This window comes from Artibeus jamaicensis, unplaced genomic scaffold, assembly GCF_021234435.1.
Source record: "Artibeus jamaicensis isolate MK-2021 breed Jamaican fruit bat unplaced genomic scaffold, CSHL_Jam_final contig_2962, whole genome shotgun sequence".
Lineage (NCBI taxonomy): Eukaryota > Metazoa > Chordata > Mammalia > Chiroptera > Phyllostomidae > Artibeus > Artibeus jamaicensis.
In genome coordinates, this window is record NW_026521675.1 from 227440 (window position 1) to 242012 (window position 14573).

Below are 14573 nucleotides of genomic sequence, written 5' to 3' on the forward strand. Positions count from 1 at the left end.
GCTTGAGGGCACTTTTTCCCAACCTCTCTTTCATGGCTTTCCTCCTACTGCTCCCACCTCCCAGGAGTTCCACTCCTCCGTCAGTGGATGAGAGGTCACCATCTACTGACAAATAATTGCAGCTCTTTCTGCACCTCCCCATTCAGCAATTTTAGAACCACCTGCCAATGTCTCCTGAACTCTTCCTCCTAGAAAACTACTTGTGCTAAATCTCAGTGGAAATGTTTGAAGCAGTGGCTAAGTGCAGGGATGTTAGAGCCAGACTGAGCTATTATTCTAACTGCTAATTAGTAGCTGCATGACCTTGGACTTGTTACTTTAGTTCTTCGTCTGTGCAAAGATGAGGGAAATAATTGTACCTACTGCAAATGCCTGTTGTAAGGATAGAACTTAGAGCAGTGCCTGCACATAGGACTCTCCAGAGGATTGTAGGCACTACTGTCATTCAGAAAAGGGTTCCCTGACTCCCCCAGGAAATGGGAGAGGCTTTCTCTGCACTCCCACCATATCTGGTACTGACCTGAGTTAACATAGTTACTTTAATAGTTCTCAGACAACTGTGGGGATCACTGTGTCCACTAGACTATGAGCTCCTGGAGGGCAATGGGGTCTTGCTATTGCCATTGTATGCTCACCACATGGCACAGGGCCAGGCACAAAAGAGATTCAGTCGATCCTGCTATAAAGTTGGCTTTGAAATGCAGGTCTGTGCCTTTTGATCCAGTAATTCCACTGCTAGGATTATATCCTAAGAACTCCAAAACATCAATTTCAAAGAACCTATGCACCACAATGTTCATAGCAGCACAATTTACAATAGCCAAGAGCTGGAAGCAACCTAGGTGCCTGTCAGTAAATGAATGGATCAAAAAATTGTGGTACATATACACAATGGAATTCTATGCAGCAGAGAGAAAGAAGGAACTACTACCCTTTGCAACAACATGGATGGAACTGGAAAGCATTATGCTGAGTGAAATAAGCCAGGCAGTGAAAGACAAATACCATATGATCTCACCTTTAACAGGAAGCTAAACAACAAAACGGATAAGCAAGCAAAATAAAAACAAATACACTGAAATAGAGAACAGGGGGACAGCAACCAGAGGGGAGAGGGGAGGGAATTTAAGGGGAAAAAAATGGGAGGGATTTAGAGGAACAAGTATAAAGGACACAGGGATAATAACTAAGGGGGGTGGAAATGGGAGGGAGGTGGGGTGCATGGGGGAGGGGCGGGCTGGGATGGGAGAAATAAACAGAAAACTGTACTTGAAAAATAACTAAATAAAAATTTAAAAAATAAAAAAAAGAAATAGATAAAAATGTACTTGAAAAGTAACTAAATAAAATTTATTTTAAAAAGTACATAAAAATATATATATATTAAAAAAATTTTTAAAAAGAAATGCAGGTCTGTTCCAACCAATTGATATATTAAAGAACTGAGCATAATGTGAATTTCATGCTTATGTGTGATTTCATCTGTGAGAAACTAGGTGAACATGGAAAACTGCACCCGTTGAACCAAACTGCTTAGGAAAATGCAACAAGCACACGTGCCCACATGCAAACATTCATCAGTTGCCTCAGTCTGCCACTTATGTTATGAGCCACACCCATCCACATCTGCTGTTACAGCATTCCACCTGATTTCAGATTAGTCTATCTTTTCACAATAATTCACAAGCTACTTCCAACACTCACTTCCAAAGGGAAAAATCCAGGCCTTTTTCAAGGTGAAGTGTGATATTTATTGGTACATTTATGTACCTTCTAATCATTTAACATGTGCTACCATTTTTATTAGGTTCCTATCCTTTTTAAATATGTTACGAACAAAGTTTTTGAATGTTGTGCCCCTCCTCCCACTTTTCCTGTAAGCCCTGTGTTTTGGGGGTTTTTTGGTGTGGTTTTTTTTGCATTTTGTTGCACAGTGTGGTGATTTTTAGAATATATTTTGTTATAGCAGAAAGAATCATACTCTATATAAACTTGTGGTTGATGGTGACTAATTCTTCCTTTCTTGGCTCCGTGGATACCCAAGGCATCTGAAACTATAGAAGCCCTTGTTGATCAGCAAACTGCTTGAGCCAGCACTTCTGTCCCATAATTAAAAACAATAAATATTTATTTGTAGACAACTACACACCAGGCATTTTGATGAGCAGTGGAGGTACTGAGGCTAATAAGAAGCACTGCCTCTAACTCTTTCAGTCTAGTGGGGACAAGGAAGACAAGTAATTACAATAGAGGGGTTGTTATTAAAGAACGAAGCAAAGACCTCCCAAAGGAAGTGTTCCTCTCTCCCAGATCTTTCCACCACCGTCCAAGTCAATCTCTTCCTTTGTTCCCCCTTACTCTGCCTTCTCTGCCTCCTTACTCTACTTTCTGAGTTACCAGGCCTGCCAGCACTGAGCAAAGACTGCACAGGGAAGAGTTAATGTGGCACAGGTGGGAGGGGTAAGGGCCCTGAGGGAAGCAGGTAGAACAGCCGCATAAAGGTCTCTACAGGCACAAGTCAAAGCAAAGAGAAGCTGCGAACACACCATACTCAGGATCTTTCCTCAGTCACGTCTTCTGCTAGTGCTTTCTTCCCCCATTTATTCATTCAACAGTGATTAGCTTCTGCTGCGGGCTAGATTTGGGGAATCGGTTGGACTCCCCCTGAATCCTCCATCATGGGAGACACTTCCTCCCCGTGCGGCTGCTGCTCTGGGATGAGTGCCATTTCCTCCCCGTCTGTCAGCACTCCCTTTGGCACACCAGGAAAGACACTAGTGGAACCCCTCTCTGGATTGTAAAGAAGGACAAGAGAGAAGTTCCTTTGCTGCTACTATCTCTTTCCACACTGCTTCCAAGGCCCAACTTCAACTCTCCAGCTGGTGGCCAAGTTCACTATTTCAGCAAGTTAAAGAAAACGTAAGCACCCCACACCCCAAAAGCCTACTAGTTTTCTCCTGTCACACAGGCTTCCAGCTTCATTCCAGGTTCCATCTACCTCATCTTCCTTTTCTCTCTTTCTCTCTACTCTCCCCCTTTCTTTTTGGAGAGTTAGTGCCCAGAATGTTAAAGCTAAGCAACACTTAAGCACCTGTCCATTGTTGAGGTGAAGCTGACACCCCGCAGTTGTGCATAAGGACACCGTCAGGGACAGGAAGAGGCTGAAGCCGGATCCCCACACAGCACTAGCTTTCTCCCCATCGCCTGAGACTGAGACTGAGTCTTTTCGGATTCTGAGGAAGAAAAATTCTCAGCTCCCCTCTCAGCTTACCTCCAACTAAAGGGCTCCGACTTTATCAGCGATTACAGCAGTGACCCCCCGCCTCAGCTTCCTCAGTACAACTGTCCCATTTTTTCCTCTACAGTCATGGGCTTTCAAGTGTAAAGGGTTCTCCCATCCAGCTAGGGTTATGACCTTGATTATCCATGCAAAAGCCCAACTAAAGATTATAACCCTGTGATCCTCTCAGCCCTGTACTACCCCTCACATACTCTATGGATAGGTCTGCACCCCTGCAACACCCCCAAAATCCCTGTCCTTCCTGTCAGGAGTCATCCTCCCATGAGCCCTAAAGATTTGACCCCCACAGGATGGCAGAAGCTCCACAGCCCAATTCCACCTCCCCACGCCCAGCCTTCTTCCTACTGACTGGCATTCCAGGGCTAGGGGCTGCCCAGGCCTGGCTGACACTGGTCTTCGGGCCCATGTATCTGCTGGCCCTGCTGGGCAATGGAGCATTGCTGGCAGTGGTGCAGGTAGATTCCACACTGCACCAGCCCATGTTTCTGCTCCTGGCCACACTGGCAGCCACAGACCTGGGCTTAGCCACATCAATAGCCCCAGGGTTGCTGGCTGTGCTGTGGCTCGGGCCCCGCCTTGTGCCCTATGCTGCCTGCCTGGTCCAGATGTTCTTTGTCCATGCGCTGACGGCCGTGGAATCTGGTGTACTGCTGGCCATGGCCTGTGATCGTGCTGTGGCAGTGGGGCGTCCGCTGCACTACCCTATCCTAGTCACCAAAGCTCGTGTGGGCTATGCAGCTCTGGCACTGGCACTGAAAGCTGTGGCTATTGTTGTGCCTTTCCCTCTGCTGGTGGCACGATTTGAACGCTTCCGAGCCAAGATCATAGACCATGCCTACTGTGCACACATGGCAGTGGTAGAGCTGGTGGTGGGCAACACGCGGGCCAACAACTTGTATGGATTGGCGCTCTCGCTGGCCGTGTCAGGTGTAGATATTCTGGGCATCACTGGCTCTTACGGGCTCATTGCCCATGCTGTGCTGCGGCTGCCTACCAAGGAGGCCCGGGCTAAGGCCTTTGGGACATGTAGTTCCCATATCTGCGTCATCCTGGCTTTCTACATACCTGGTCTCTTCTCCTACCTCACACACCGTTTTGGTCGCCACACTGTCCCAAAGCCCATCCACATCCTTCTCTCTAACATCTATTTGCTGCTGCCCCCTGCCCTCAACCCTCTCATCTATGGGGCCCGCACCAAGCAGATCAGGGACCGGCTCCTGGAAATCTTAACATTCAGAAAATTTAAATTCTAATGGTCAGTGCAAACAGTGGAGCCTGGAGGTGAAGCTGGGGGGAAAATTGAGAGAATCTGGGGTCTGGAGGTATGGATTATGTAATTGTTCCCATTATCTGCATAGGACTGTGCTGATCACTCAACAGATATTTGCTGTAAAGCCCCTACTCTGTGTACCACTAAAATGTGTTTGGCCCAGTCACATATCCTGCTTGGGGGGAGGCAGGACGTAGGGGACTATGTGTTGCCACGCAGAATGACATAAGGAATTATTGTAGGGTCAGAGACACAAGATTTAACTTAAACTCCCCTTCATGCCTCTCTACATCATTTTAACTAAGTGTGCCCATGTCCCCTCACAAAAGTTCTTCTACAGACCCTGAATCTAGGGGTCTGGGAAGAGGGACATTGCCTCTAGATACTAGTACTTATCAGGGATCACAGCCCTCTCTATTCCTGGAGCCAGATTCTGTTCAGCCAGTCCTGAAAAAAGGAGTCATAGAGGACTATCCCCCATCCTCTGAAAATCTGGGTAATGTGTCCTGGGGTCCCAGTTTCAACAGAACACTGATCTTTAAAGACATCTCCAGTTCAGAGAATCTTCTTGGTCTTGTGTGAAATCACTACCTCCGCTACTTCCCACCCCACTGCCAAAGTATCAAAAGTTAATGGCTTGAAGTTCTGTCCCTGGGCTTGTAGGTAGATTCAGGGGTCAAGGGTCCAACTGAAATAAATTTTGATATCCCAGAAAATCACTGAAACCACGTCACCTGTTTGCCTGAGGTTCAGGATCACTACGGTCCCTTACCAATCTGCCCTTTTGTGCATCCTGAGCCAAGAATGTAGAATTCCCCAATAAAATCCTCATCAGCAACCACATTCGTCCTGGCCAACATCATCAGGAGCAACGTTGGTGCAACATGATGAAACTGGAAAATTTCACATGACTTTGGCTGCCAAAGAATTAGATATATTAACAGGAAGTGTCACAATGTTGCCCAACAGGGGATTCACTTTCCACTCCACACTAGAAGGGAAACTGCACAAAATATCTTTCACTCCAGCATGGAGTCCAGAACGAGCATAATCTCAGACATAAGGCAGAGAGTCACTGTTATGAGGTCATAGAAGGCTGCAGGCTGCAGAAGCAGACCCAAGTGCCCCAGGAACCATGCGCTACCATAGCCACAAGTATTGGAGTTGGCCATGAAGACCTAATGAAGCCAGGTGCAACCCTGACCACTCAGCAGATAGCTGGACCACATGCCCTAGCATATATGACACAGGAGGCCACAGATCTACAAAAGCAGGTGAATGCCATCTACAGGGCTGCATGGGGTCTCATCAGGTCCTCATTTCAAGAAACTGGAGAGCCCAGAAACTATGATTTTTCCAAAGATGCTGTCCCACTGAAACCAAGAGGAAGAGGAAGAAATCTACACTTTCCCTCAACCCAAGTGTGAACTCAGTCATTCTCATGAAATTCAGAGTTAAGAAACCCTCCAGGCAATTTTTGTGGATAGTTGTGACAAAATTCTAATTCCAGTGGGTCACAGGTCTCTAAGATGCCCATACCCTTCTCTTAAGGGTTCCTCTTCAATAAATTTATTCTGACAAAATAATTAGAGATGTGAACAAAGATGTATGCAATAAGATATTTATTATAAAAATGTGACAGTCTTTTGTCACACATACACACACACACACCTCTCCCCTCTGGTGCATAAAAGGGGAAATCACAGGCAGCCAATGTCCATAAGCAATGAACTCCACCACCCTCCCAGCAGAGGAAGCCTCTCTTCCAAGGCACTTTCGCCCCCTGGTTGTACACAATTCCCAAGGCAGCGGATTCCAAAGCTGTGTTTCACTCATGGTAAGAACTTTCTTCCTTACAAGCCAAATATCCACCCTCTTGGACACTGATTATTTTATTTTGGATTGAGATTGTATACATACCTACCATGTGATGTGTTCAGATGGCTTTACCGGCACTCTCGTGCTCCTTACAACCTGAGAACAAGTATAAACCCATAATCCCTTATCTATAATTCCAAAATTTAAAAATCTATGAAGAAACGAGTTTTTTCATAACTGGCCCAGAACCTCACCTGAATCATTCACAATCATATTTACATCCATCTTAGCGTGACTATTCATATTTAGCTGCAGATATATTGATGAGTTTGATTACGGGGCACTGCCCTGAATTTCACTGGGGTGCATCTCGGTACCTCTGCCTTCATCTCTGCCTCCTCCTCACTCTGTCAGTCAGTTTTGCCCCATATCCATGTCTCTTACATGTGGGCACTATATTCACTTTCTAAAACTATAAATTTCTGAATTACAAAACACATTTACCCCTAAAGTATTCAAATAGAGATGGATTAGAAACGTATACAATTATCCCTGCAACCTGAGGAAAGTGAAGAGTCATGGTATCCCTCTTCACTCAAGGTTGTCACTCTGAAGTCTTTGCTACCCACACTACTACATCCTGCCCTGGAGGCTGCCTGCAGAGAACGTCACGTTCCCTGGATAATCAGTCTCCACCGGTTGGTTGCCCTCATGATCTCCACTCTGATCACCCCATATGCTACATATGATCTGTTTTCTCCCCAAGGAACCCCCAGGATGTGCCACCCTGGAGGTAAACCCCATAAGCAGAATATAGCTCACAAAGCCTAGACGTGGGGCTCATCAACTGCATCCAGAACTCAGCTGACATCTGTTTTCCTTCAGCAACTTTCAGTCTAACTCTATGAGCCAAAAAGAAAGACTTCTTTAATGTCAGAATAGGGCAGTGTGGAATTCAGGGAGCCTAGAAGATCACTGTAATCAGAGAGCAAAAGGGCTTTGGGGTGCAGAGTTCATCAATTTCCCTTCAGCCTCCTCTATGAACAAAAATCCAAAAGAGGTCCTCAATGGATTTTACCAAGAGCCCATCATCCCTGCACCTACCTCATCCAGGCCCTTCTCATTTTGGAGCCTCTTCAACATATGGATGTGCACCATTCTCTGCCCCTGTGTATCAGTAAATCTCACCGTCTCTGTAGACCTCTGCGTCTCCTTCCACTGTCAGTTTTGCCCCATGTCTGTGTCTCATGTCCTTGTGCATCTCACTACCTCTGTGTCCCTCACTGAGAATTCCTTTCTGCAGGGAACAGAGGTACTAACCATACTATACCAAACAACCTCTCCTTGTCACCATAATAAAAAAATATGCTAAAGGGGTCTTTGGAGGAAGACATTTGGTTTCACTTGTCTCAACAGGAAACTTGGGGTTTCTGATTTGGTCTATTGCAGCTGTTTTCTCATCCTACCCATTTCCTCTTCATTCCACAACTCTGCACTTCCACTAGCATGCACCCTTCCCACCACACACTCAGGCAAGCAGAAGGAACATGTTGGTTTCTCCCTTCACCCAAAGGAATGACTTACTGCTTAATAGTTAAGAGCTGGAATCAGGCAGACTTGTACTAATCTATTTAACCACTTCCGAGTGGTTAACTGTTCCTTCACTTGTAAAATGGGGAAATAACAGGACCTACTTCAAGAGGTTACTAAAAGGATTAACTAAGACAATGGGCTCGAAGTGTTTGGCATAGCCCTTACACAAAATATTTGATATTAATTCTTCTCCTGGAACATAGGCTCATGCTCACTGTCATCCCTTTGCTCAAGTACCTGGTACCCACATCCCTAGCTCTGTCTAGGGAGACCTGCCCAGGAACATCTTTTAGGAAACTTTTCTTGGTAACACTCTCTTGTATCAATGCAGGATCCTTTCCTGTGCCCCATACTCATACTAGCTCAGCCAGCTCAGATGATGGCTGGCTTTGTGGGATGGCTCCACCTGCTGATCCAGGACAGGGAAGACCCCACACATGACAGGCCTTCCTCAGCACACAGGAGACTCTGCAGAGGGACGCAATAGAGAACTCTGGATAGATAAGAGGCAAGTGGAAGAGTAGCTACCAGAAAGGCTCTCTAGAGTGGATCTTCTTGGGGAAATGCACTCTTTCTCAGCAAAAGAACAGGCTGAAATCTCTAGACAGAGACACAAGGGGAAATCACACACAGAATAGGGCTGTAGTGGAAGACTGCATACTAGACACAGATCCACCTAGCACAGGGTGTGGAACACAAAGAACGTCCACAAATTTACCTGGGTATCCTGGCTTCCCTAAAGTTCTCTCCAATTACGAAGGCAGCAGTACTCCAATTAGATTCTTATCCTCCACATTGTCACCATTAAGCATGCCACACTCTTACACACACAGCTGGTTTGCACTGCGATTGTAGTCCACTCAGTAATAGGTTTCAACCCAGGAGGCACATTAAAATTGCCTGAGGAGCTTTTAGAAATCTTCACGCTTGGGCACAATCAGAATTTCTGGGGCTAGGATGCAGGCATAAGTAATTTTTAAAGCTCTCAGGAAATTCCAAAGTATGGTTAAGATTGAGAACCACTACTTGATTCTCAGTTTAAGTTCTGATCTGTACTTCTCATGTATGCTTTAGGACCCCGATGTAACCTCACAAAGAAGGACTGTCTCCAGGTGACAAGATAGCGTATCAAATTATTTCAAGGAGGCTGCTGAAGGGAGGAGAGCATGGATCCTATTTCCTTAAAGAACACACACACGGACAGACATACAGACAATCTAATAGGTACCTGCATTTTCCTCCCCTGAAGCAGAAGAATATATAGGTGACAAGAGAGTGGACTCAGGCTGTGAGAACAGTGAGGCTAGGAAAGTGACTGCCCTCTCCCCACCCAAGGCCCCATCACCCAGCAGGATCTCTATGACCTCATGCTGTAGTAGGTCAGAGCCTAAGGCCAAGCCTCACCTCCGTGGGTGGCTTGGGGTTCCTGCAGCAGCCACTGCCCTGCCTAACCCCTCCCATATCCCAACATGTTGGTTGGTACCCCCCACCTGCTAACACTTGATGAAGCCGATGCCACATGGACCCTCATCAAAGATAAGGTAGGTCAAATAAGAGGGCTAAAGTGTGGCCTGGATGGGACTGAGTAGCTTTTGAGTAGGGAAGCCTGAAGATAGTAATAACTAACAATCAGGGCTTTCTTATAGCCTGGCCTCTGCCCTAAGGGCTTTGCACAAACTGTCCAATTGAATCACAATTGCGAAAGCAGTAAGAAAAGTTCCTTGAATGTATAGAGAGCTATGTGAGCAAAGAGATGAAGCAGGGGCAGGACTTAGGAGGTCAGGAGGCTTCCTGAAGAGAGTGGGCATACTAGCTGGGCAAGTAGGAGTTATTCACACATACAGGAGTTGAATATCTGATACATCAACAGTGCTTAATAAACACCTGAACGAGTTCATGAGCAATGGGTGGGTGAGTGAACAGTGTACTAATTAAAAATAGAGTATATGCAAAGACAGGAGAGGAAAATGAAAAATGAGGAACTATAATAGTCCTGTAAAGCAGAATTCAAAGGATTAGTGATAAAAATAAGGTCAAAGTGGTTATGAAAGGCTTTTTAAGCTTTCTAAAAAACCTGAACTTTACCTTTGAGCTCTTCATGGATATTCTGTCCACAGAACGAGCAATTTGGGTTTTGAGCTAAATATGTAGATTTCAAGGAGCAGGCAGATCTCAACTATATCTAAGTTGCAGGTAGCCAACAAATCTCAACAAATACAGACCACACGTTATGAGATGAGAATTTAGGGATCAGGTTCTGTGATCTGAAGGAGAGTAAATTTAAAGCACTTGTAGTAGGCAGATGACCAAATTTAAAACAACCATACTCAAGGAGCCTTAAGGGCACATAGTTCCCATTCAAAATGAACTAGCTGCTCACCACAAAGGTCAGCTTGTCAGAGAAGCAGAAACATGAGAGCCAGGGTCCTCCCAAGTATTAGAGGACAAAGTTAGTCTCAGACTACATCAATTAAAATCACAATGAAAATAAAGGAAATCTTTCACTATTAGAAAGCTACACCATCTCTGAGTATCAGAAAAGCTTCCAATCCTATTTAAATAGAAAACTGCTGGAAAGTCCTGGTAGAGACATGTAGGACAAATCACTGGTGGTAGGACAAATTCAAGGACTTGGGCACCTTTGAGTGACCTGGTTTCCTCTCTCCAGAACTGCTAAGTTTATTGGGCACTCTGTAGAACATTAGCTAAACAAAATGTGCCTTAAGAGATAACCATTCAGAATCCAAACCTGCCAAGGTACATCCAAGAAGATAATCGCCACCAATACTCTCCTGGGCTACTCCTAGAAGAGCTAAATTTACAGGCCTCAAAGTTCCATATAACTTTCACCTAGAAGTAAAACAGCAGTGGGAACAGGTGAGAGTCCCAAATGGTGATTCTACCAAGAACAGTCACCCTTGCATGGAATGGAACACCCTATTATTCCTATTTTAGGATAACCACTTTGACCCTCAAGGCTAAGAAAAAGGACCTAATAGACCTCTATGGCAAATTCATGTCTATATTCTGAGAGTCTCCAGCTAACTTGCCTTTTAGCAAAAAGCTGGACCATAAGAACCAGGTGTTTAAATGCCACACTCCACTAGGGGGACCTCTTCTGGAGAAACGCTAGGCAGGGGAACCCAACCTTTTGGCATCTCTGGGCAACAATGGAAGAAGAGTTGTCTTGGGCCACAGATTAAATACACAAACACTAAAGAGAACTAAGGGAGAAAAAGGTTTTAAATAAATTTATGATTTTCTGATGGGCCACATTTACAGCTATTCTGGGCCACATGTGGCCCATGGGCCATAGGTTGGACACCTCTGCAGGGTAAGATTCCTAAGTTATGCTTGGTGACTATGCTCTGTCATGGAGCAGAGCATTCTATACAGACATGCCAACCCACCAGTGCTCTGCCCCCACCCCTGGAAACCCAACTGGCATTGCTCAAGAGTCCTGTTTTTCTGCCTGATATTCCTACCCAAAAATAAGCATTCCATGTCTCAGTGATGCAAAGGAGAAGAAATGCTGGGAAATTCTTCCATGTACAATTTCCCCCAAAAAAGACCACTAGTTATTTCCTTAGCTGGATGACAAAAGACAGTAGTAGCCTTCAAGCTACCTCACTCAGCTTGTCCAAAGCAGACACAAGTTATAGCTACCCTCCCCTTTTACGCTAGGGGGCAGCACTGCCAAGGTGACTATGTGGCAAAAAGCGGATCAGTCTTGAGAGACCATTGGTGAATTGCACAAGAAGGCCAGCCAAATAGACTGCCATTAGCAGGGACACAGACATGTGGATTGGGGGGGCTGGGGGAAAGTAGAGCACACAGCGTTTGAAGAGCAGGGTCTAACATGAAAGGGGCCCAAAGAACGAATTTTGTATGCTTCCTAGCAGAACCTGGAGCCAGAAGTCTCGGCCAAAATATCCTGTTTGAATGATATCATACCTAACAACAATTACTAGAAAGGATCTTACAGGGTTCCCCAATTGGTCATGACATTAAACTTTCCAGAACTGGGTTACCAAACCCAAAAAGGCCAAGACAAAAAGGACAAAACCAAAAGGAGCTAGAATCCCTAAAGGACGCTGGAACTAGTATGACAAAGATTAGGCCTCAAGTCCCTAAAAGAACTATCCCCTGAGACTTGGGCAGAAGGTGCATATTAAGAAATGACAGACAGCATAAGAATGGACATTCCAATCCTATTTTTGTACACCCATTCTTGGTTAATGACATCACCCATCCAACTAATCACCTGAGAATAATCCTTGAGGAAGCCTTTTCCCACACCCATTGAGAGACCAATTTCTAATTCTATAACCTAAATATCTTCCCCCCTTATTTTAGTTAAGGTACTCACCATGTCTTGCCTGGCATATTACAATAATACTCTTAACTGATTTCTCGATTATTAACTGATAATTAACTATTATAATTAACTATTATTTAACTATAGTTAAATAATAATTAACTATTATTAACTGATTATTTTATGCCATCCTATTCAAATTAGTTTTAAAATGCTTATCGGATTCTGCCCCTAAGTGGAGCGCTTCAAGCGGCTTCCCATTGTCCTCGAGATAAAATTCCCATCACTTAGCATACACACAGGCCTTTCATAATCAACTTCCTACATACTTGTCTGTCTTCACACCGTACACTTACACAATATGAAATTACACGTTCCTGAATGTGCCCATCTTGGTTTGTAGGCTCAGGTTTTTTTCATCAGCTGTTCCCTTTCCCTGGACTGACCATTCTCCTACCTGGTTCAAGTATTATCACATAGAAATCTTCTGTCAAAGACAAGGGCTGTTAAATCACTTCTAATCTCCACATCTTGCTATTATTTTTACTTAGCTGACTACCGTTGTTTACATTTTTGTCTCCTTTATTAGACTGAGCTATATTAGGACAAGGACAAAGTTCCATTCTTTCATGTATCCCCTGTATCTAGTAGAGTTTGGCACATAGTAAACACTCAAGGTTTTGCTACAGGATAGAACTGTGAAGTAAGCAGGAAGTAGGACAGTCTGAGCATATTGTGGAGATATAACGGAACAGTGACAGTGGGAGGGTCAATCTAGAGGAGGCTATCAGGTTAACTCCTGACCCTAACCCGGTCCCATAAACTGGTTACCTGCAGGTTATCGAAGAACGCTTTGGGCCCAATGTAGTGGCAGTACCTTTCCTGTCAGATGCAACCTGTTATGACCTACTGGGTGTGCTAGTGAAGCAGTCCCGCCCAGGCCACGCCCGCCTCACTTTGACCAGTTGGCAGGGCCGGCGGGCACTACAACCAGTAGGACCACTACCAAGCCTCCTGGAGCAGGCAGGGTCTGAGGGTGCCTTTTCCCACTGCACTCGGGAATACTCACCAAACATTGGGGCAGAGACAGTCTATGAAGAAATGCGACTCTTAGATCGACAGCCCTGCCGGATCCGCCTACATATGGGTGGCCTACGCAAGAAGGTGGCCTTCCTGTTGCTGCCACCAGGGCAGGTGAGCTTACAGAAGACTCTTCCCTGGCTCCGAAGCACCCACAGCATCTACGTCATCTACCAGGTCTTCTCCTGTTCCTGGATGCAGCTGGGGCTATGGCCTACAGGCCATGAGCCCCAGATGTTCCGGTTACAACGGTCACTGCCTATAGCCTTCTCATGCCTCAAGTTTTCACTGCATCCCAAGGGAGTGCTAGGACCACAAAAGGCCCTGGCCAAAAACCCACTGCTCCATGGGACTAACTGGGTCAGACCCAATCTCAACATCATGCCACCTCTGGCACCCCCATCAGTCCCTGACAACATCCCTGAAGCTGCTGATGTGCCCCCACCTGTCCCAGCCCCTTCTACACCACCTCCTCAGGAAGGGCCAGAGGGCAGACTCACCAGAGTCTCCTACAAGGGCCGAAACCCATTCCGAAGGGGACCCCAGATGCTGTCAGGTACTACTGGGGAAAATGAAGATGAAACGAATGGGGCATGCATTGGAGGGAGACCATGCAAGGTGGAGGGAGAAACCATGAGGAATATAGCTTAGGAATATGTGAGACACCCATAACCCTGGTGAGGGGGATGGAGGGAGCCAGGGGACAATGAAATGGAAGTATGGTCTTGGTGTGGGGGTGGGCACAGCACAGAACACCACAGGGAGGGAACAGGGAGGCAAAAAGTCCAGGGCATGAGTCAATCTGTGACTATCCCCAACCCTGGCAGAAAACTGGCTCTTCAGCCCCCGCAGCCCCCCACCAGGAGCCCAGGGTGGGGGCCCCGGGGACCCCGACCGGCACTCCATGTCCCTGCCCCTGCTGCAGGGTCTGTCCTCGGAGTTCGACAGCGACGACTGAAGCTGCAGCGAGAAATGCAGGGGGCAAGGCCCCCAAGACCTGGCATAGGGATACTGGTCCCCAATAAACATCAGCTGCTGCTCCCCCAAACCATCCTGGGCCCCTACTGCTTCTTCCTTCTGGGGCTTAGACAAGGGAGAGAGTCTCTGCTTTTTTCCCTAGGCTTTGTGTTCCCTCACCCGCTAAGGAAATAAGGAATAACCTTGACGGCCCTAGCTGGTTTGGCTCAGTGGAT

The 14573-nt window shown here is 46.0% G+C and overlaps 2 protein-coding genes across 2 annotated transcripts; both read left to right on the forward strand.

The window, feature by feature from the left end:
- Positions 1-3588: 3588 nt before the first annotated feature.
- Positions 3589-4554, forward strand: LOC119062041 (olfactory receptor 52W1). Its single transcript, XM_037162868.2, has one exon. It carries the CDS (start codon positions 3592-3594, stop codon positions 4552-4554), a length of 963 nt encoding a protein of 320 aa, XP_037018763.2. The 5' UTR covers positions 3589-3591.
- A 4897-nt stretch (positions 4555-9451) lies between these two features.
- CUNH11orf42 (chromosome unknown C11orf42 homolog) lies at positions 9452-14338 on the forward strand. The gene is made up of 3 exons (XM_037163043.2): positions 9452-9523; positions 13138-13936; positions 14208-14338. Exons 1-3 carry the CDS (start codon positions 9452-9454, stop codon positions 14336-14338), a joined length of 1002 nt encoding a protein of 333 aa, XP_037018938.2.
- The last annotated feature ends 235 nt before the right edge of the window (positions 14339-14573 follow it).